Source organism: Notothenia coriiceps, unplaced genomic scaffold (genome assembly GCF_000735185.1).
Source record: "Notothenia coriiceps isolate Sejong01 unplaced genomic scaffold, NC01 NC01_scaffold00017413, whole genome shotgun sequence".
Taxonomy (NCBI): Eukaryota; Metazoa; Chordata; class Actinopteri; order Perciformes; family Nototheniidae; genus Notothenia; species Notothenia coriiceps.
The window spans coordinates 11453-32712 of record NW_011350114.1 but is presented as its reverse complement, the minus strand read 5'-3'; the positions used below and the strand labels follow the sequence as shown (position 1 = coordinate 32712).

Here is a 21260-nt window from a genome sequence, read left to right as displayed (position 1 = left end):
TAAATTACAACAGTTTTAAACTTTACAATATACACGTTGTATTTTTTACATCATTATTCTGGCAACAAAGCTGCCAGGTTTTTACCGTAAAAACAACGTTTTTTTTCTACAGTTACAACAGTTTTAAACTGTAAAATATACACGTTGTTCTGTAAAGTTGTTTACAGTTTACCGTATTTTTTACATCATTATTCTGGCAACAAAGCTGCCAGTTTTAATCGTAAAACCAACGTTTTTTTTTTACAGTGTAGACCTATTTCTAATCTTTCATTCCTCTCAAAAATTCTTGAGAAAGCAGTCGCAAAACTGTTGTGTGATTTCTTAAAAAACAATGATTTATTTGAAGATTTTCAGTCTGGCTTTAGAACACATCATAGCACAGAGACAGCTCTGGTTAAAGTCACAAATGACCTTCTCATAGCCTCAGACAAAGGACTTGTCTCTATTCTTGTCTTGCTCGATCTCAGTGCTGCATTTGATACTATCGACCATGATATCCTATTGCAAAGACTAGAGCACTTAGTTGGCATAAAGGGAACTGCTTTAGGCTGGTTTAGGTTGTATCTATCTGAACGGTCTCAGTTTGTGTGTGTCAACGATGAATCTTCCATGCAAACCAAAGTGAGCCATGGAGTGCCACAGGGCTCAGTGCTTGGACTTATTTTGTTCACATTATATATGCTTCCGTTAGGCAATATTATAAGGAATTATTCTGTACATTTTCATTGCTATGCGGATGATACTCAACTATATTTATCAATCAAGCCTGATGAAACCAATCACCTAAATACAATTCAAGACTGCCTCAAGGAATGTAATAGACCAAAGAATCTACGAAACAAATTATCTAAAGATATACTAACTATGAATGGCATAATTCGGCCTCCAGTAAGACTGTAAGGAACCTTGGTGTTATATTTGATCAGGATTTACCCTTTAACGCCCACATAAAATCAATCTCTAGGACCGCCTTCTTTCATCTACGCAACATTACAAAAATCAGGCATATCTCAAAACGAACAAAAACTAGTCCATGCATTTGTTACTTCAAGGCTGGATTATTGTAACTCTTTATTATCAGTGTGTACCAAGAAGTCAGTTAAGTTGCTTCAACTGATTTAAAATGCTGCAGCTCGTGTACTAATCAGAGTTCGGAAAAGGGACCACATTACTCCTGTTCTGGCCGCCTTACACTGGCTCCCTATAGAACACAGGATAGAATTAAAAATTATTCTTCTCGCCTACAAAGCTCTTAATAGGCAGGCGCCATCTTACCTTAAATAACTCATTATACCCTACTGTCCCACTAGGGCATTGCGTTACAAGAATGCAGGGTTGTTGGTTGTTCCTAGAGTCTCTAAAAGTACATCGGGAGTCAGAGCCTTTTTTTATCAAGCTCCACTTTTTAAGAGTGTGCTTAAGACCTTCTTTTTTGATAAAGCTTATAGTTAGGGCTGATTAGATTCAGCCCCTAGTTTTGCTGCTATACTGTAGGCTTAGACTGTCGGGGGACACCTTACTTCTTCCTTCTCTCTGTCTGTACCTGTGTACTCTCATGTTCCGAATAACCCAGCTCCCCCCAAATGTCTTTTTGGTGTCTTTCTACGCTGGGATCCTGAGTCGTGGCTGATCCTGTTGCTGTGGTCCTGGATCCTGAGTCCTGGATCCTGAGTCCTGCATCCTAAGTCCTGGATTTCGAGTCGTGGCTGAACTGGTCTCTGCTTTCCTGCCTGACTCTCATCATACTACTTCCCTGATGGCTCCCACAGGATTATTGACATCCTCTTGGATTCATCTTCTTATTATAGACACATGCATTTCCAAACATTTGGTCCACCTATGTTGTAAATGTATTATCTTTTCGATTTACACACGGCATCTATTGCACGTCTGTCCGTCCTGGGAGAGGGATCCCTCCTCTGTTGCTCTCCCTGAAGTTTCTCCCATTTTCCCCTTTAAACTGTGGGGTTTCTTTGGAAGTTTTTCCTTGTACGATGTGAGGGTCCAAGGACAGAGGGTGTCGTATTGTCATACTGATATTCTGTACAAACTGTGAAGTCCAAATGTAACATTTGTGATATTGGGCTATATAAATAAACATTGATTGATTGATAAAGTGATACAAACGGACTAGTGTGGATGTTTATCTGATTGTTTTATCTGCTATTTTGTTTTAGTTTTTTCACTTACTACTTAGTCATTTTGTAAATGTTTTAAGTCTATTCTCCTCACTTTATCTGCACTATCTGCTGTTGTAATAATGTACATTTCTCCGTTGCAGGAAAAGGAAATAAAGGAATTCTGATTCTGATTTGATTGAATCATACTGTACCTTTGAAATCTAAAATAATCTAAAAAAGGAAATTGGATTAAGTGAACACATCTGATCCAGCCAACAGCTAGATATTAGATGAAAGCTGATCTCCATGACAACTGCAACTGCATCTGTTAAGGGAGATGCAGTTAAAAAACAAAACATGTGTAAATGGATGTTGGACTTATTTCGAATGAATTTATAGTTTTATTCTGAATGACCTTACAATGTTATTGTTGTTATTTTAGTTTTTCATTCAAGAAATCACGCACTTAAATACATAAATCAAAACACTAACTCGGTTCACACATTATCCTCATCATAGCTTTCCAAATAGAGAGCATTTATTTTCATAAATTGTTCAACCCCTTATCTATACTTCCTGTAAGCCTGAGTGCCAAGGACATATCCCATCCAGGTTCCTTTTATTTGGCAAATATAGTTTCCTGTTCATTTGATAACAAAACCCCCTGACTGGCCTTGACTTGTTTGAAGATTATTTGTGCATACACATACAGGAAATCTGTGCCTTAGAAGGATTTAATTCAATAGGCGTGGGCATGTCTACTGAATAAAGCAAAGGTAGAAAGTAATACAAATGTAAATTGGCTGTCACTTCACTTGCTTTGATTTGAAGTTATTGACTGTTGCGTGCATTTTTTTCAAATGTTGTTTTTGTGAATATGCACGGTGTGATCAAACACCTTGGAGAGACAGGGGGTAAGGACAGCAGAAGAAGAAGGATGAGGAGGCCCGTGCTGACCACAGCAGAGCCCCCTCGGAGCCAGCCGCAGTGAGAATGCCATGTGATCCCTGAAAAGTCAACAAGGGTTGGTCCACAGCTGGGCTGCAGGAGAACAGAAAGCAGACACGTAGCAACACCCTCCTGCTGAGAGCAGCCGGTATACGGAGGACTCACCGCCTGGCTCTGCATCCTCTGCATCTACTGTAGTCGTCTCCCTCTGAAATGTGAGCAGACAGCGGTGAGGATTCAGTGTCATTGATTCACAAGAAATTCCTATTTTTAGCACTAATTTAAATGTTCATAAATGTTGGGATACCCTTATACTCGAGCATTTTGTTTCTACAACGACACACCATCAACCGATGCAAACTCACAATCCATCTCCTCTGTGTCAGAGAGCCTCGCACAATGGGAGCCCTGCAGATTTAATTTCCACAAAAGATTAAGTTGCCTTCTGCATCACTGAAACTTTCTGGGGGTTTGAAGTTGAAATCTCTTTGGTTATGCTTATCTTTGTCCGAAGCATTGGTTTGAACAAAGGTGCAGCGAAGCATCAGCGGCAAAGAATCTAATAAGCGCAATGTGGGAATAAAGCAGAGGGGAGTGAGCATCAAAGGCAACCAGGCACAGCATGACTGGCATCGGTCTGAACTCCCAACCTAGGACACTCAGCATGCTCTTCAGCAAACACCCCCTTTAGACCAGTCCTGGGCAGTAATTAAAACCATCATTCCCACTGCCTCTGTATCTCATTAGCCACAGGACCCCGGGCTTTCATCCTTGCTTGTCCAAAAATATCACAACTCCACACCAGCAAAGATGAGTCCAACACAACCTAAATGCCCGTCTGTGACATATTTGAGCTGAACAGAGCGGTATCTAACTATCATCCAACTCCAAAGAACAGTGGGAGATCACACGAGCCTCTCTATTCATGTCCACTGTAATTATTATTGCCCCGAACAGAGATGATTTGGAGGGAGACCGTCACCCTGCTGTTGGTTGATTAAATCTACCTGTGCAGGAATAAATACAGAAGAGTAACCTGAACGTTACTATGTCACTTGAACTGCAGGGAACAAGACTGTTTTCAGCTGCAAACATCAACCAGTGTTTGTGACTAAAACCCATTAAAAAATGAGGTCAAACGGATACATTTGAAGCTCCTACGCATTCACTATCAAAGGCAGGATTTGAAGTGGGCGAGTATCAGTTGCAGTGGTCAGATTTAGTTATTTGGCTGTAGATAAAAAGAAACTCTTCTTCCCATGTTTAATTCAGTATGAGCCATGGCTAACTCATGTAATGTACTGGGCCTCTGAAGTCAATCGAAGGCTTCTTCTCGCTTAGTGTGCTGCGGACCGAAATGAATGTGTCACTGTCTTTCGACCGGGATGCATGTCAGGGAAATACATTAGGAAAGATTTATTTCATTTCCTGGTAGCTCTGTTTTTTAACAGCCGTGCAGAGCTTTACTAAAACCCTAATTCACTGTATTTTATTAACCTACTTGGCGTTACTTCCAGGCTGTGTTTGAGCTCTCCAAATGACAGCAAGAGCAGATAGGAGCATCGTTGTGTTTTAAAGAACAAAACAATGCCCTATCCGTCTTTCAAAAGCTACTTCTGAAGCCCATAATAAGTTGATTGTGTCATGAACCACAAAAGTTATGGAGAAACAGTGGGAGAGTCCTTTAATTAAAGAGTCCATTAGCAAAAGTGTTGCTAATTTATTATTTAATTTATTTTACAATTCTCCATTGAAGAGTTGCAAAATAGTGGTAGAGCAAAGATGCCCCACCCAAACGTTTAAAGCAGCAGATGTCTGTTCCTAAAGATTGCTGTTACATCGCCCTGACAAACATGCCAACCACCCCTCCTCCTGCTGCCCAAGTATGTGTGTGTGTGTGTGTGTCTGTTTGTGTGTGTGTGCATCTGTCTCCCCATTGTTTGTCCAAGAAAAACCTCTGATCTTTCAATGACACAAAGACTTTTGAGATGAGGATGAGCCCTCAACCTTTGTCAACATCCAGTTAGGATCCGCAGCTCTTTTAATAACAGCGGCACATTGTTTATGCAAGTGTTTGCTCAAAAAGGCCCTGATGCCACAAAAACCTTTATAGACCGACTCCCCATTTCCTCCTCAGTGCCATTATGAGTCAGTCGAAATTAAAACCCAGCCACAAACTGGTTCTCAGCCAAATTCTGCTAACTGACTCTCTCCCGCTCTGTTTCTTTGAGAAGCCTTTGATGTTAGCAGGGGGCTTTTGCACTTGCATTGATGGTAACGAATGATACTTTAAGCGATTCTTTTTTATCCGGCAAGCTTAATGAAAGATTAATGGGTTTGATATTTTCCCTTGTTTATAGGCTACTTTATTCAAAAAGTAAGCTGTGGTCCTTGGAACCTGTTAAAAGCTTCTCTGTAATGATTGTATGGATCATTCAAAGTCCCATTATAGTCTTTAGCTCCAAACGCAATGAGAAGTATTGATTGTCTTCTTAGCAACAATATCTTTACATAGAAAGCATTGACCTTGAGTGCCGCGCATACAACTTGGCTGATATTTATGGACGGCGGAGATATGTTCATTTCCATATGTCCTCATTCGGCAGCAGACTCACAATTGCACTCTATTTCACAGCTCAAAGGATAAATTGACTTCGACTCAGTGGAATTTGTGGGGAAAGTCTATAGATATTGATTGTTGAACATAAAGTATAATGGAGGTTTTCATGATAGAGACAAGAGGCAATGTACAGCTGACTGCCAATCAGAAAAAAACATTCTAATAATCTAGAAGTCTCAGTTCATCTGACGTCATGTCCTTTAATAACTGATTATATTTAGTTTGTTGTCGTTGTTGGTAAATATTCAGATCTAATGTGTGGCAACTTAAAATATTACAAACCACAACGGCCCATGCTGTTTTTAATGGTCCGATTGTTGTTAGTAGTCCTTCTCTTAAATGATTCAGTAATTGTTTGTGAGCAAAACTTACTTCTAATACACTATCACATTTAGAGTTTGTATAATTTCCTCTCATTTTATTTAAGATCTTGAGAATTCTTATCCCCAATGGAAAGCGATACGATCATGATCAAAGACTTCCTCTAGACATTATTTTTTAATTCACTGTATTTGGCTGATCAAGCGTTTTTGGTGCTTTTATTGGGTGTATTCAGTGGAGGTCTTTTTCATTGTGAATACAATGAGGATCATACACCAGTGATATCCACATGAATGAAAGCTATTTTTTAATAAGGTGAGAAAGATTTACAAATATGAAGTTTCCTTCTTGGTTAAGGTTATTTTTGGGTTTGTTTGTTTTGTAAAAAGACAATGATTTTGAAGTGCAAGTCTCTTTAGAACAAGAAAGAGATCATCAGACCTTTAAGCAAATGCTCAAAAACATCCTGAAAGAGGGAAGTAATGATTTGATTATAGAGCGATACAGTACGTAGTGATGTCACTATGTTACAGAAGTAAATAAAGGAGTCCAATGGAGGCGTTTCAGGCAGGGGGTAGTGTGTGGGATAGATGGAACTTTGGGATTTGACCCTTTGCACCCCATTAACATGCACAAAAAACTACATAATACACTATAAGAAAGGGAAAACCGCAAAAAGCATAATAGCAAAACTACATTTTTACTAATATTTTACGAGTAAATAAATAAATTATCACATTTGGCATACCTCAAGAATATACACAATACATTTACGTTACTCTTAATGTTAACACAACCTAACCTTAATCCATCCGTTATGACATTTGCTTGGCAGATGCCCTATAGTTCAAAATGAGAGCAAACTTTTCTATGGATTTTAACAGAAGGCTTGTTGTAGCCTAGCAGATTGCCAGAGGCCTTTTACTACTGAAGCAGTTGATGATCACTTGCAGCCCCCGTTCAAGAGGAGTGAAGAGTCAGCAGTCAATGATGGTATAAAACAGTCAATACAATAGGTTGTGACTCATCTCAACCACAAGAGGTCCTTGAGCATACAATCACAAATTTGCACAAAAATATAAGACTAATGAATTTGATTAGACGCAAGATTAGCTGTGAAAAAACAGACACACACACACACACACACACACACACACACACACACACACACACACACACACACACACACACACACACACACACACACACACACACACAGGACCATCTGCATGATTTCCCAAGTTGCGTACACCTGGCGAAGATTATAATAAGAACCGATGTGGTGGCGAACTAGTGGTCTCGATGTCCGAAAATACACTATAATACATTTTATCTCAACGTTAATGATGCATGTTTGTTGTACGAACGCAGGATCATCCATATAATCCAGAGTAAAGAGCTGCATTACATCGGAATGGTTTTGTGAACGAATTGACTTCAATCATAAAAAAAAATAATCACGTGTTAAACTGAATACCAGGTTCAAGACATCTGCTTGAGTGGAGATTATTGCTCAAATAAAACATGGAAAGATCCGGTCCATGCTATGACGCTGGCTGTGACGCATTTTCGAGAGAATCTTACATTTCCCTTCAAATGGAGATCAAAACAAGAAGAGTGGCATAGATCCACATCAGCAGTCACAACCATTATTTCCTGTGGTCTGGCGCATACTGTTTAAATGTGTACAGGATGAAGGAGTCTGGTGTAATCAGAAACCCAAAGACCCACAGTAGAGGACTTCACTATAGTCAGAGCCACGGCCACAGGAAGGATGTGAACCCTGAGAGACGAACTGCAAGTGTGTGTTTGGCTGTGTGGGAGCGTTGAGTGAAAGAAAAAAGAGACTGAGGGGGAGAGCATTTAGGAGGGAGTGTCAAGGCCTCCTCTGGACCTGAGGCTATATAGTAGTCTTTCTCTCTTTACTTTCTCTGCCTCTCTCCCCCTCTCTCCAACCTCTATGATTTATGCCGAACTTCTGTAATTACAGTGCCAACCGCAGCAGCCGTCAGGTTCAGATAGGGTGAAGCACAGACATGCCCCATCACCTGAGAGCAGCCACTCGCCAGCTCTACTGTTAAATACAGCTGCAATTTTCCCTTCAGCCTAATCTCCTTGACATTGGCTCTAGGAACATATTTGTGTGACAACAAGACCCCACCGCGCCAGACATCAGTCAATTGTTTCCCATTAGGAGACACATTAAGGTTATGAAAAACCTTATGCTCTGGGAGGGAATCAAATGAATGTCTGTTGATTGATTTTTGCTCTTATCAGTGAGCTTTACTTAATTTGCCTGTGGTCCATTACTATTAAAGAAGACGGATACAAAAGTAGCTCAGAGTAATAATGTACATGACACCAGCTCTCTTGGGGCAACAGTCCTCCAGCTGTGGTTTGAAATATGATTGGCAGTTACTTGGACTTCTCAGACTACAGTGTATTCACTACCTGACCAGACATTTTCTTGGATATAAAACCCCCTTTCAGATCCCAAGACAGAAGGGAAACATATCTGTTGCCATGTGTTTTCGGAAGAGAAGTCTTTGGATTTTCAGAGTTGGCTCTTCTTTACACTGTATATGTATGGGGATGTCCATGACACACCAGGCATTGTCAGTGGACAGAAAGCGCTCTTTGGCAGCCCCCTTGGTGTAGCAGCACGATAGAAAGTCAGAGAAAGAAAAGAAAGAGAGGAAGAAAGAGAGAATGAGCCCACATGAGTGTGACATAGTGCTGCCGGACTGATTTGCTCACCATGACAACCGTGCAGAGGGAGGAGTGGAGCCGGGGGACCCCCTGGCTTTTCGGCCCGGCACAATACGGAGAGGCATGGCTGTCTTAACCCCGGTGACATCCCTGTTGTCAGCGGGTCAAATCCTTGAATATCAATGTACTGACTCAGTGCCCCTTGCAGTGGTCCTCAAAAGTGTCCGACTCACATAAGAAGCTCTGGCTGTCCTCTCTGACCTCTCCTGACCTGCTTCCAGCCTCTTGTGCATTCAGACCAGAAAGACTGATTCCTCAGGGTTAAACAACACTTAATCGGCACACACGCATTCCTGCTTCCAGTTGAAAGTCAGCCCATTATTTCTTGTCTGCTGGAGCAGTGATTCCCAAACAGAGGTACTTTTAACCCATGGGAGACTCCTGCTGCTGCCTGGGGGTTTGAGGAAAGATAGTGGAGTAGCTCAGCTAATTTAAAGTAATAATATGTATATTATGATTTAATTAAATAATGTAGTGCTTCAGTATTTTATATTTGGTAAATGTATTGCCATGGTAAAAACAAGAAGCTACAGTACTAGGCCGACTACACAGACAACTCCTACTGACCCTTTGCAAGTTTTAAACACATTAAAGCCATATGTTCCCATAAAGATTGGATGAGACAAAATGTAAGTAGTCACCTTAAAGTACTAAACACATGGCTTAAATTGTTAGCTAAACATAATAAATATATGGTTTGAATTGTTAGCTTAAAGGAATAGATACTGATTCAAACAAAGGGAACATACGCAGTTAGTAAGTCAATACATTTCCATATTAAGGCAACTAAAGGATGTGGTTAGGTTGAATAAATATGTTAAGGGTTAAAATAACTACATAAAGTGGTGAAGTTTTGTGACAGATAATTCAATATTTGGGTTGAAAAACACACACATACAAGTTGTATTTGAATGAGGGCGAAAAGCATTAGTCATCACTGTGTTAGAATTTGTTTCGAAAGCAGACAGCACTAACTATATCATTCATAAAGACAAAACTAATTGCTGTATTGCATATAAACCCTTCCAGAACAGGCCACAACCAGAGCAGCATTCCTACAGCAGCAACACCCATCAGCTCAATCCCCACATACATTTAGGCATGTGTTTCCGGCCTAATAGAGCATTTTGTTGTCTGCAGTCCTGCTCCTTTCTCTCCTTTGAAGAGAAAAAGAACAGAGGCTTGTCTTCATGTTGTTTTGTGTATCCAGCCATGTTTGTTCAAAGTGTTGTCCTGACCTGAGGCAATTATCAAACAGAGGTACATTTAGTTAATTTCCAAGTCAGCCGACCTTGCTTATTATACTCTGTTTACCCTGTACTCATGAGCATAATGTGCAGGTGTTGTGCAGTAAAAAATGTGAACACATAGTTTGCATGCTTTTGTGGAACACCCTAACCACAAAGAGTGCAATGGCATGCCTTTGACTTGGGCTCTTGTACTTAAGACAGCTGTTTTATGGACTACAATTTGTTTATGCTGGCTACGCAACATCTGCTGTTGAAGACTTTTTCATGAATAATAAAGTAAATCTTTTGGAAACTTTCCTAACCCATCGTAACTATAAATACAAGTGCTTCTTATTAAAGTGTTGACAAGTTTACGAATATAAACAAACCTCGGGCCGCCTCAAGCCACACACCAAAAGCTCAGAAAAAACATCTCAGTGTGAAATAGTGCCTCAAAACCAGCAAGGCACTATGTAAACAAAGACAGTGGTGGGGCATCCGTGTTGGTTGTCATACTGCAATCACAGATTTAAGTGGGCTGTTATTTTCCACTCAGGCCAGATAGGTGGGTCCTGACCCCTTCTCAGTGTAGATTAACCGCTGCTGCCATCACTCCCATTACTATTATCAGGACCAGACAATCTGGCCCGCCACCAGTGTCCGGGAAACACAGATTCCTTTGCCATTCTATAGCTTGATTACTCAAAGGAACATGTGCACTTGTATCAGATACAGTCACAAAATCCAACAATAGAATAATTTATCATCTCCTCGACTGTTCCTCGATACTTACCCCAAATTGCTTCCAGTCCTGTCACTGCAAAAAGCAAGCTGGGAGCAAAGTGGGACATTGTGTTGGACCGCTGTAGACCGACACATGTTATTTATTGTGTGTGCCCATTCCTATTAACTTGATGCCTCAAGAAAGAAAAAAAAAGACTCTGCAAGCTGTGGGGATTGTTGTCATACTGAAGAGAATGTGTAAAAAACCTATAAAGTAAAAACACAAGTAAGCTGACAAACATTAGAATTGTGTTACCTTGTATTTTTCCAACATATAAACACAACATACCTAAAGTGTGGATATAAAGTAAACAACACAGCTGACTTTATCAGTTTTTGCTTGATTCTTCCTGGCGTCATCGTGTGCTCATGCATTGGAATTAAGATCTCAAATACAGCTTGTTGAGCTGCTTTCAGTGGTGGATCACAGTACAAGTAAAGCATTTGCATACAATTTTAGCATACGTGTACTTAATGGTAAAAATGTGCTTGGCAAAAAGATTGCAAACACTGGGAAACAGCAGGACTGGTTCTGTACAATGGGAACAAATATACCTTTAATCTTTATGCCAAGCTAAGTTAACCAGCTACAGGCCGTGGCTTCAAATCAATTGTAGCCTACCACAATTGGGGTTTATTGGTCTAATTTCTGGGAATTAAATTAAAATAACCAAATGCAAATGCTGATAAGCTCCACCTTGACTAGCTACAACAGTAAACACTACTTTCATGTTAACATGTCAGTGATACTAATGCATTTCTATAATTATAATAATATAAATTACTCAAGGGACATTTTTCTGCATAATGAGGATATGAGTTTTAAATGTGGTGATTACAGTTTATTATGATGATGATGATGATGATACTTCTAAGTAAATATCATTAAATTGCATTGAACATTATCTGTTGCAAAGTTAAATGTCCATAATTAGGGGGTTGATGTATATTATCTGCCAGCATAGGCTGCATTGTGTTTTTTAGTGTAGATTTCCACACACAATTGTTAAATTCTTCTTAAAGTTAACACTAAATGGATATTAGTAGTAGCGCTAAGGTATTTTGCTGTCCATCTGATTTATGTTAAAATAGTCAAATGTCTGCATACAGTATATTCTGCCAGCAGGGCCAGGATGTTTTCTCCAAGTTTATCTGACAGCTGATTGTGTAGTTTCCTTTCATGTTCTCCCCCTCTGTGCCATCTTTCTCTGTTAAGTTTGCTGAGAGTGTCTTTGAACCATGGGCATTTTCTCCCAGCGGTGTTCATGAGCCCTGCCAGATCCATCATCATCCCTCTGCCTCTGTCTATCCCTCTATAGCTCATATACTGTCTGTAAACTCACCACTCAAAAATATATACACATGTAGACAGTCTCCTGTTGTGCGCACGCTCTCCACTCCACCATCAATCCTGTCACTGCATTCAAAACATCTCTAGAAAAATGTCACTTACATGTGACAGTGTAGCTGCACATACACACACAAACACACATTCACTGACACACACATGTAGTTGAATACTTGTGTGTGCTTATGAGATGTAATTTTTGAATTCATTACATTTCTACAGCAAGTTACTGCATCTGAATTTCTGGACGTGAGCATAAACAAGATTGTTGTTGTTGTATATGTGCGGTGGTGTCTCTCTGAAAATGTACGCCAACAAAGGAATGCCGCCCCCCTCCCCACTCCTGTAACTCTGCTGTGTTTAAATATGATCACAGCTCTATGCAGTGTGGATTAGGTAGGTGGCAGATTAGAGTCTGCTGCTAAATCACCATGGAGAAACCCTTGCTTCTAGCTGATACCAGACTATATTCACATATCTACAACCACACAAGTCCTTGCCTTCTCAGTCACTATGCAAATGGATGCTCTGAAAATGTTGAATGTTTGATATCATTCATTTTGATGGTACAACATATGTACATCATGATCTACTTACGTATTCCCTTTCTTGCAACAAGTAAGATGAGAAGATTAATACCACTCCATCATGTATTTTTGTCAAAACAGCTAACCTGGCTTTCATCCAAAACTAAATCTTAACTTTAGAGGTGCTGTTACCTTCGGGCCTAGCTTTCCCCCCCTATATGCTAAGCTAAATTGACCATTTGTTGGACTCACTTTGTTTTTAGCATATAGACATGGGAGTGTTTTCATTTCAGTTTGATAAAGAAATCAGCTAATTTTAATTCTCACCTGTTGATTTTCTTTTAGGTAATAGAACAACAAGCATCACAAAGTAAGTGTATGGTAAGATATGCTGTTTATGCCTGAAGCAAGGTTAAATCTTGATGAGATTGTTTGGACTGATAATGTCAACAATCTTCAAAAAATCCCCTTTCAACTGTAATCCAATGTTCATATTTTTTTTAGAGTACACTATATGCACTGCATATCAGTTTCCCATAGAGGTATTACTCTTTAGAAGAAAATATATTCTAATTGTAAAAGGTAGTTAACTCTAAGAAACTATCTTTGATGATTAGCGGCCATATATTATTCTACTCATCTCTCATAAAAGTAGTTTGCCAGCTATCAGCCTTCATGCTTTCACTTGCATTAAACCACACAAGCCAAAATCTGTGAAAGAAGAGAGTGAGGCTTAGGGGAGGAGACTAGCATACAAAGAACAATGTCTGAAAAGTATCAGGAGTTGCCATGCTCTTGTCTGTCTGATGTTGCATTCAGCCTAGTCCTCCGAGGAAGCGGCCGCTGCCCTGCTTGTATGCAGGGGGAGTGTCTGTTTGCACAGGTCTCTGTCAGTTAACACTAATCTGCCTGATCTCCACCTCAAAGTCACTAACTTCTCCACATGCAAATAAACATATTCAGTCCTCTTTCAAACCAAAGCCACTATCAAACACTTGTTTGATCAGCAGAGGGCCTGCGAGGCAGTTCATTATGCATTCGAAAAAAGGTGCCCTGCCCCCGCCTTGCAGGGAGTAAAGTCATTGTTGCCAGGTTTTTATGTAATTACTCTCACCTTCAGCGGTGGCTGGGAACAATCAGAAGACTGTTGTGTGTGTGTGTGTATCTGTGTGTGTGTCAGTGTGTGTGTCTGTGTGCTGTAAGCATGGCCTGTTACTGCATATTGGGCATACAGTACTCTTACAATGCCCTAGATTCTTTGCTATAGATCAATTCAAAATAGAAGCCCACCCACACCTCCTTCAACCATAATCCTCAGAACTCTGGATGTATGTACCAGAAGAACTTGAGGGAAGAAAGGGTGCTTTCATTGCATTCTCTGATAACACTTTGGTCTGTGAAACTTGCAGCTCTCCCTGTAAAGTTTTGTTCTTCCTCTCACTTCAAGTTACTTCTTAAGCAGGAAAACAAAGATGTTTCATTTGTGATGAATTGGTCTATTCTATATATAATTATTATATCTGATAGAGCCAAAGGAGTCAGAAACCTCATAAAAGGGCGACACATTCATATTTAGAGCGGCTGTCTAATAAGAGAAACAATTACCAAGAATGGGTATGGTTCTAGCACATTACAAGCATTCATACTAGTTGGAAAAACCCACCCACCCCCCAGCGCTGGCCAAATTCCTTTTTGTTTATGTTGAGTGTATGTCATGTATGAGTTTTTGACATTGAGAGGCTAAGCATTGCTTTCCAAACAGACAGGTCTGAACTAGTAAACAGGTGCTGCTGGAGCAGCTGAGGATGAGGACATGGGGTGTCTCCACAAAGCCTGATCAAAGAAAGGCTGCCTCAGCCGCCACTCATCCAGGCAACTTGATTTATGTCACTGTGTCAGAGGAATTTATGAGTGTTTGCAAAAACATCAGACAAAGTAAAGCTTCACAGGTTCCTGCACCACCCTGCATACAATAACATTGCATAAAGAAGAAGGTGTAGTCATTTATTGATAGAAAAGCGTAGTTTTAAAGTTTTGACTCGTGATGATGTTCTCCTGCTGCTTTCCATCTGAATTAGCCTTTGACATGCAGAGGAGGCTTACTTGTTCTGTCATTTCAACTCTATGTTTCAATACTGCTTGGTTCAACAAAGACACTTAACATCAGCTCAATTACAGTGTGGAAAGCTGAAAATCCTGGCTTGCTGGCAAACCAGTTAGATTAAATTAAATCAAGTTATAATCAGAGGTTTGATGCAACAACACTGATCACAGCAGAAGCTCTTTTTGTCAATGAATCATAAGCCAACACAGACATTGCTATCTCCTACTTGGCACTGCAGAAAGAATGAGCAACAGAAAGTGGATGAGTGTGGGGTGACGGCATTCGGCCTGTCATTGATGAAACATTTAATGATCATCAACACCAGACAAAAGATCTTTCACTTTGCTCAAAAACTGTGATCTGATGTTAGGATCTATACTTTGAAAAGCAATAAACACAAGTGAAAAAAACTTTCTTGCCAGCAATACTTTGCCCTTGCTCTGAGCAGGATTTTTTCCTTTGAAGAGAGCAGAAGAAGAAAAGTGAAGGCTGCTTGGCTGAAGAAGCCCTGGAGGGGGGTGGTAACTGTCATTTATATTTACAGCCTTCCCAGACACCTCGGGGGCTGTTATCCAGGTGGCCTCTGTTGAAGCTCTCAGAAGCACTCACACCTTTCTCGCAACTCAGAGTATCAATAGACACTGGCTGACTTTGATTCAGCCACATAGAGGTTGTGAGTCATGTGCTTTTGACTGTTAAAACGGGTTGGGTTGACGCTGGAACTTGAATGCCCTCCGGGATAAAGCATTACTACACTTCTGAAACTTTATTAAACCAGAGAGGACTCTCTAACATAGGTTTAACACTTTAAAAAAAAAGCTTTGAAAGTGAGGCAGATATAAAAGGTAGAAAAGGTTTTGTACTACATTATTCTACAAATATTAAAAAGCATGAATTCATACTTATTATTCTTACGCATATATCATTATTCTTGCAAATGTAGTGCTGTCTTGACTCACTTGTACATGTACTTCTACTTGCTCTGACAGCACTGTCAAGACAGAAACAATTGTCATTGCTAAGATTCAAGACTAGACTTGTGGCTCTCAGAAAGTATATCTTAAAGTTGTTGACAGCGTTAGGATCGTTTAACACCAAACATCTTTGGATACCACAAAATGTATTCAGTTTGCTCATGCTTGACAAAGCCGCTTCAGTCAATATGTAACTTCTTCAAATCCAGGCCAGATGTGTCTTTAGAAATGTCACTATGCCGGGCTGATAAGAAGAGAAGAGATGACAGATATTTTGTATTTTTGGTTTGCTGCGTTCCCCTTTTCAAAGTCAAACCCCTTCAAACGGTCTAATCCTGTCCTGAATGAGAGCTGGATTATTGTATAACCCCTTCATTGATACGCACCGGCACATGCAACACAGAGAGAGAGAGCAAGAGAGGGAAAGTGGGGGCTACAATGAAGGTGTATATCCACTTCAGCTGAGGCAGTGGGGGAAATAAAAAAACATTCAAGTCACCCTCATGTAAACCACAGCTATATAAAATTGGACATTTGAGTTAACAAAACACACTATAAAAGTGTTAATTTGTCATTTGGACAAAACCACTACTAAACCTTTTTATCTTATGAATATTGGTTCAAATCGGGGAGTAATTCTGCACACTGTTTTAAGGTGCTTCTTCTCATCAAAAAGTGTGCAAAACTAATAGCCATTAAACAAAAAGTGAATATAATTTACATTGTCATTTTAAACAAATATCAAACTATATGTATTTGTGGCCTGAATTAGTTGTCAAGCCACTGGGCAATCACATTTATTTGCCAATATTTCCTTACAAACATTGAAAAACAAGAAGAGAGTTGCCGCTTTTTGTGCTTTCTGCGTGTGCTGACTTATAAATCAATGTCTCAGGCATGGTAACAAGCCTTTTTTATATGTAAAAGTGCATTTTTCCTATAGCAACAATAGTGCATATACAACATTTATAAGCTGATCTGAACTGGTCTTTAATATCATTGTTATAGTAAAAAGTTAGTTTTGTCCCCTTTTGATCAGGTAAACATCTGCACCTCCTTAAAATTATATTTAAAGATATTCTTAGTAACACACATAATGTTAAAACCCAGCAATGACATTCAATAACATTCACAAATTGAGGAAAATTATTTGAATTTTTACGATGTATTGATTGCTTGATTGCTACCAAACTATGGGTAGAGAAAAGTACAAGTGCTGCAATAGTAAAAATACAAGCTTTATGCGGCTGTATTAACATAGAGACTCACTCCATTAGATAGAAAGTCAACACAATTTTAACACAAAAATACGGCATTACAAACATTTAAAACTAGAACGTTTTATTAATTTTTCTATAAAATCTGAAGTTTTTAGAAATATATACAACTGTTCTCTTGTGCTTTAAAACGGCAAAGAAAAAATATGGGAAACATAACTGAATGTACAAATAACTTTTCAATAATGAGTGCTTGATTAATTTTATGACATGGGTTTTCCTCATAATGGGCAGTTCAGAAAGGTATTTTCAACAGCTGCTCTCCCTCCAGTTCAAACAGGTATGACACTGCCTCGATTTCCATTAAAAAGCCTTCAAACACAACACTTATCCTTCTGACCATATGCCTCCATAGTCTGTGGGGTCCTGTCATTGTCTGTAGTCTGTCACTAACAGTATAAGTGTCTTTTTTGCCTGTAAGGAAAACATCTATTGCGCATTATTCAAGAGACCCCATGGCCCATCCAAATGGTATATTCCACTCTTTTTGTCTTGGGACAATAAGATTTTTTTTCTCTTTACCAAGTTCCTTAAGTGAATCCAGAAGAATACGTATTTTTCTGCAAAGAAAGGCAGTTCTTGTTGCATGAGATGGCTCAAGACAAACAAAAAAACCCATGTTGCATTATTTTTAACGCAGTTAACATAAATAAAACATGAACCTTGATTCTTTTGATGGCACTTTGATTACATAGTCTCATTTAGTTAAGGGCTTTACAAGCATTTTTGGGTTTAAACAAAGAGAGCTAGCTCATACACATGTTGGAGGGGGCCGTGTAGGCTCATATTTTGTACTGTGCCCTTTGAGAGATGGGTGAGGTTTGATGTAAGGCCTGCTGCTGGTGAACACACTGGCAGCCTTCCTGCTTGTCCTCTTCTTTAGCTTCCTGCTAAACACGTTCTGCCATGACTGCAGTGTCTTTGAGGTCCAGATCCACATGCCGCTAGTGATGCCCACCACCAGCAGCATGAATATCTTCACCATGAAGATCTCAACGGCGGGGATGGAAGTCTTCATGACGCACTCGTCCGACTCCGGCCCACTGCTGTCCACACATTTCTGCTCCGCTGCCAGGATGCGCCAGTAGTCCATGTTGAGCCTCTCGTAGAAATAGCAGGCGATAACGCAGGTGGCCGGGACGGTGTAGAGCACGGAGAAGACCCCGATGCGAACCATCAGTTTCTCAAGCTTGTCTGTGTTCTCTCCTTCTGTTTTCATGATCTTACGGATGTGGAAGAGGGCAACAAAGCCAGACAGCAGGAATGAAGTGCCAATAATAAGGTAGCAGGAGAGAGGAATAAGCACAAAGCCTGTGAGAGCTTTGACATCCATGCTGCCCACGTAGCAGATGCCCGTCAGCTCATCCCCCGCCACTTTCCTCATCACCAGGATCATGATGGTCTTCACAGCCGGGATGGCCCACGCTGCCAGGTGGAAGTAGCTGCTGTTGGCCTCGATGGCTTCGTGACCCCACTTCTTCCCTGCAGCCAAGAACCATGTGAGGGTCAGGATAACCCACCAGAGGGAGCTGGCCATACCAAAATAATACAGGATAAGAAAGACAATGGTGCAGCCGGTGCTCTCCAGACCCTCTTGGATAATATACTGGACCCCATTGTCTCTGTCACAGGCTATTCTATCAGCTCCCACAAAAAGTCTTACTAGGTAACCCACAGAGTAAACACAGTAGGACATGGAGAGGAAGATGATCGGCCTCTCAGGGTATTTGAAGCGCTGCGGGTCTATGAGGAAAGTGAGCACAGTGAAGGCGCTGGAGACAAAGCAGAGGATGGACCAGATGGCAATCCACACCAGAGAGAACTGCTTGTCCCCCTGACTCCAGTACACGTCCACTTTGGGATAGCATTTGGGGGCACATGACTCACTTTTCTCCACAAAGTGGAACTTGCCAGGATTGCTGCACGTCTGCTTGCTGATGCTGTCCTTTAAGTGCAGATCCTGCCCGCTCAGAGGCCGCTGTGGCCTGTAGTCTGGAGGCTGGGTGTGAGAGACTTTGGGAGGTTCATCTGAGCCGTTGTTGGGCGCCTCCATGCAGAGGTTGTTTGGGTCATTTTTGGTTGGCAGCCGGGAGCAGTCCAGGGAGTCGGGCCAGGGGAAGTTGAATTGTTCCAAGATGGGTGAGCATTTCACCTTTACCTGCTCACACATAACTCGGCATGCTGGGATGGGGTTAGACACCTGCTCCGTGCACATGGGAGCGTACAGTGAACATAGGAAAAATTTGAGATGACTGTGGCATCCAAACTGTATCAGCGTCGCAAACTCCTGCAGCTTTATCGCTGCCTCTTTTTGGTCATCGTGGCCCATGAGATTTGGCATGCGGGTCATGTTGTAGCCAATGTCTTTACACTGGGGGATGCTGATGTGTTGACATCTCCCCTCTCCTGACCAGTCGGGGTCTATTGAGCTAATGGCTGACCCCCCACTGCTCCCCAGGACCAGCAGCACACAGATGAGGCTCAGTTTAGCAGTTGAAAGCATTTTCCCTCTCTTGAATTAAAGAAAATATAGGCCAAATGTTCACCACTAACACATCACACAGGTTTCTCTCATTAAAAAATCAGTGATGAAACCTGGCTGCTGTTTGTGTTAGACAAATGTGACAAATAACTTACAGAACTATCTGGTGCAAGATCCTCGTTTCCACATTTTAGGCTTGCAAGAGTTCAATTAAAAAAAAAATCCCACTGTGGTCCGAAAATGTTTTCTCGCTGGAAGACGCGTGCGTTTAGGTCCATGCTTTCAAGCGCTCAGTCTGTGGCTGAAGTGTTGGAGATACTTCTTCAGTCTTTTACACGGTGCATATCAGTCTGTGAGTAAAAGAGAATTGAAATGTTTTCCGATTTGTCCTTTTCTTGTTCCCAAAATACTCACTCATCTGTCCTCGCGTTTCATGTCACTTTTTCCGGAGTATCAGTCTGAGCAGCAGCACGATTTCAGTCCTTGTGCGACAACTTGGGGAAAACACACAAAAAACAATTTCCTCTAGTCCTTTAAGCCGCTGCTCACAAGGCACCACAGCGAAGAAGTCAGCTAAATTAGTAAAATAAATATCCTCTGTGATCTTAATAAATGTGTCCCAGAAACGCAGGATTACGCTCCTCCCGTAAGCAGGCAGTTGATGCGTTTGGTGGCAGCACTCGTCTGAGCTGGTCGGAGCCTCCGTCCCGGTCTAACCTGCCAAAAGATCCGCCTTCAAAGACAGCTACTTTGCATAAGAAAGATGACACTGACACGCGGATTATTTTCAAATCGTGCGGAACAGCCTGTTCATTACAGCAGTTTCAAAGGCTCGCAGCAAACTTCCTTCTCCCTGTTTGTTAGTGCTCAACTGCAAACTTCCACTATAACAGGACAGAGACACAATTTTATGAGTATCCCCAAAATGTGCACAATATGACTCGCAGTGCGCAACAGAACCACAGTTTTGGTTACAACTGATGTTTCGCACATGTAACTGCAGGCCAGGTTTATACTATTATTTTTTAACCACTTTGATTGCTTTCCCATGTGATTTAAGTAAAAAAAAAAGAAGCATTTCACATCCCCTTAAGAGCAGGCTAAACTATAGCAAAAACAATTCACCGTTTTTACTTGTGCAATCCATGCTTTTGAATTTTTTTTATAATTACACATTTCCTGTGTTTTGGACCAATGCAACCTCTTTCTTTGAATAGCAGGTCCGAGATGGGCTAAATTGTCCAATCAACATAGATTTTTCATTAAATTAAACTAAGAATACCTTAAGCGAAAAAATTATCCAGAGGAAAACTAAATTCATGATGTCGCTTCTTCAATAGGCTAAATCTTGACTGTATATGCATGGATCTATGAGCAGAGATGATGCTGTTCCCCAGAGACTTTCACATTGACCAGTGTAGAAAAAGTAATAATAAGGGTGTTAGCACAATGTAAAAAAGTTGCATTACAAGTAGAACAATTATGCAAAATGAAAATGTACCGTAGCACAAAATATACTTAGTTTAAGGAGTATTTATTGTGCGGAATGCCCCCTGTTCAAAGTGTTAGGTTACATTAATATGGTCAAGTAATATTTTTTCGTGTATTAACATGAGCAGCATTTTAATGCCTCAACTGTTTGCAGTGGAACTGATTTGATCTTCTTCATAAATGTTATGTTTTATGTTTTCATGAGTTTAAGAACACAGTGGTGTAAAATGTTATAATTCAAGTCAGGCACATACTTCAAATACGTCC

At 40.5% G+C, this 21260-nt stretch overlaps 1 protein-coding gene across 1 annotated transcript; it reads right to left on the bottom strand.

Moving 5' to 3' along the window:
• Positions 1 to 16524: 16524 nt before the first annotated feature.
• On the bottom strand, positions 16525 to 20194 carry fzd10 (frizzled class receptor 10). Its single transcript, XM_010776904.1, has one exon. The coding sequence runs from the start codon at positions 19521 to 19523 to the stop codon at positions 17772 to 17774; it is 1752 nt and encodes a 583-aa protein (XP_010775206.1). The 5' UTR covers positions 19524 to 20194; the 3' UTR covers positions 16525 to 17771.
• Between the last annotated feature and the right edge of the window lie 1066 nt (positions 20195 to 21260).

Coding starts and splice junctions, on each gene's coding strand:
- fzd10 (XM_010776904.1), bottom strand. CDS start 19,523: ATGCTTTCAACTGCTAAACTGAGCCTCATCTGTGTGCTGCTGGTCCTG.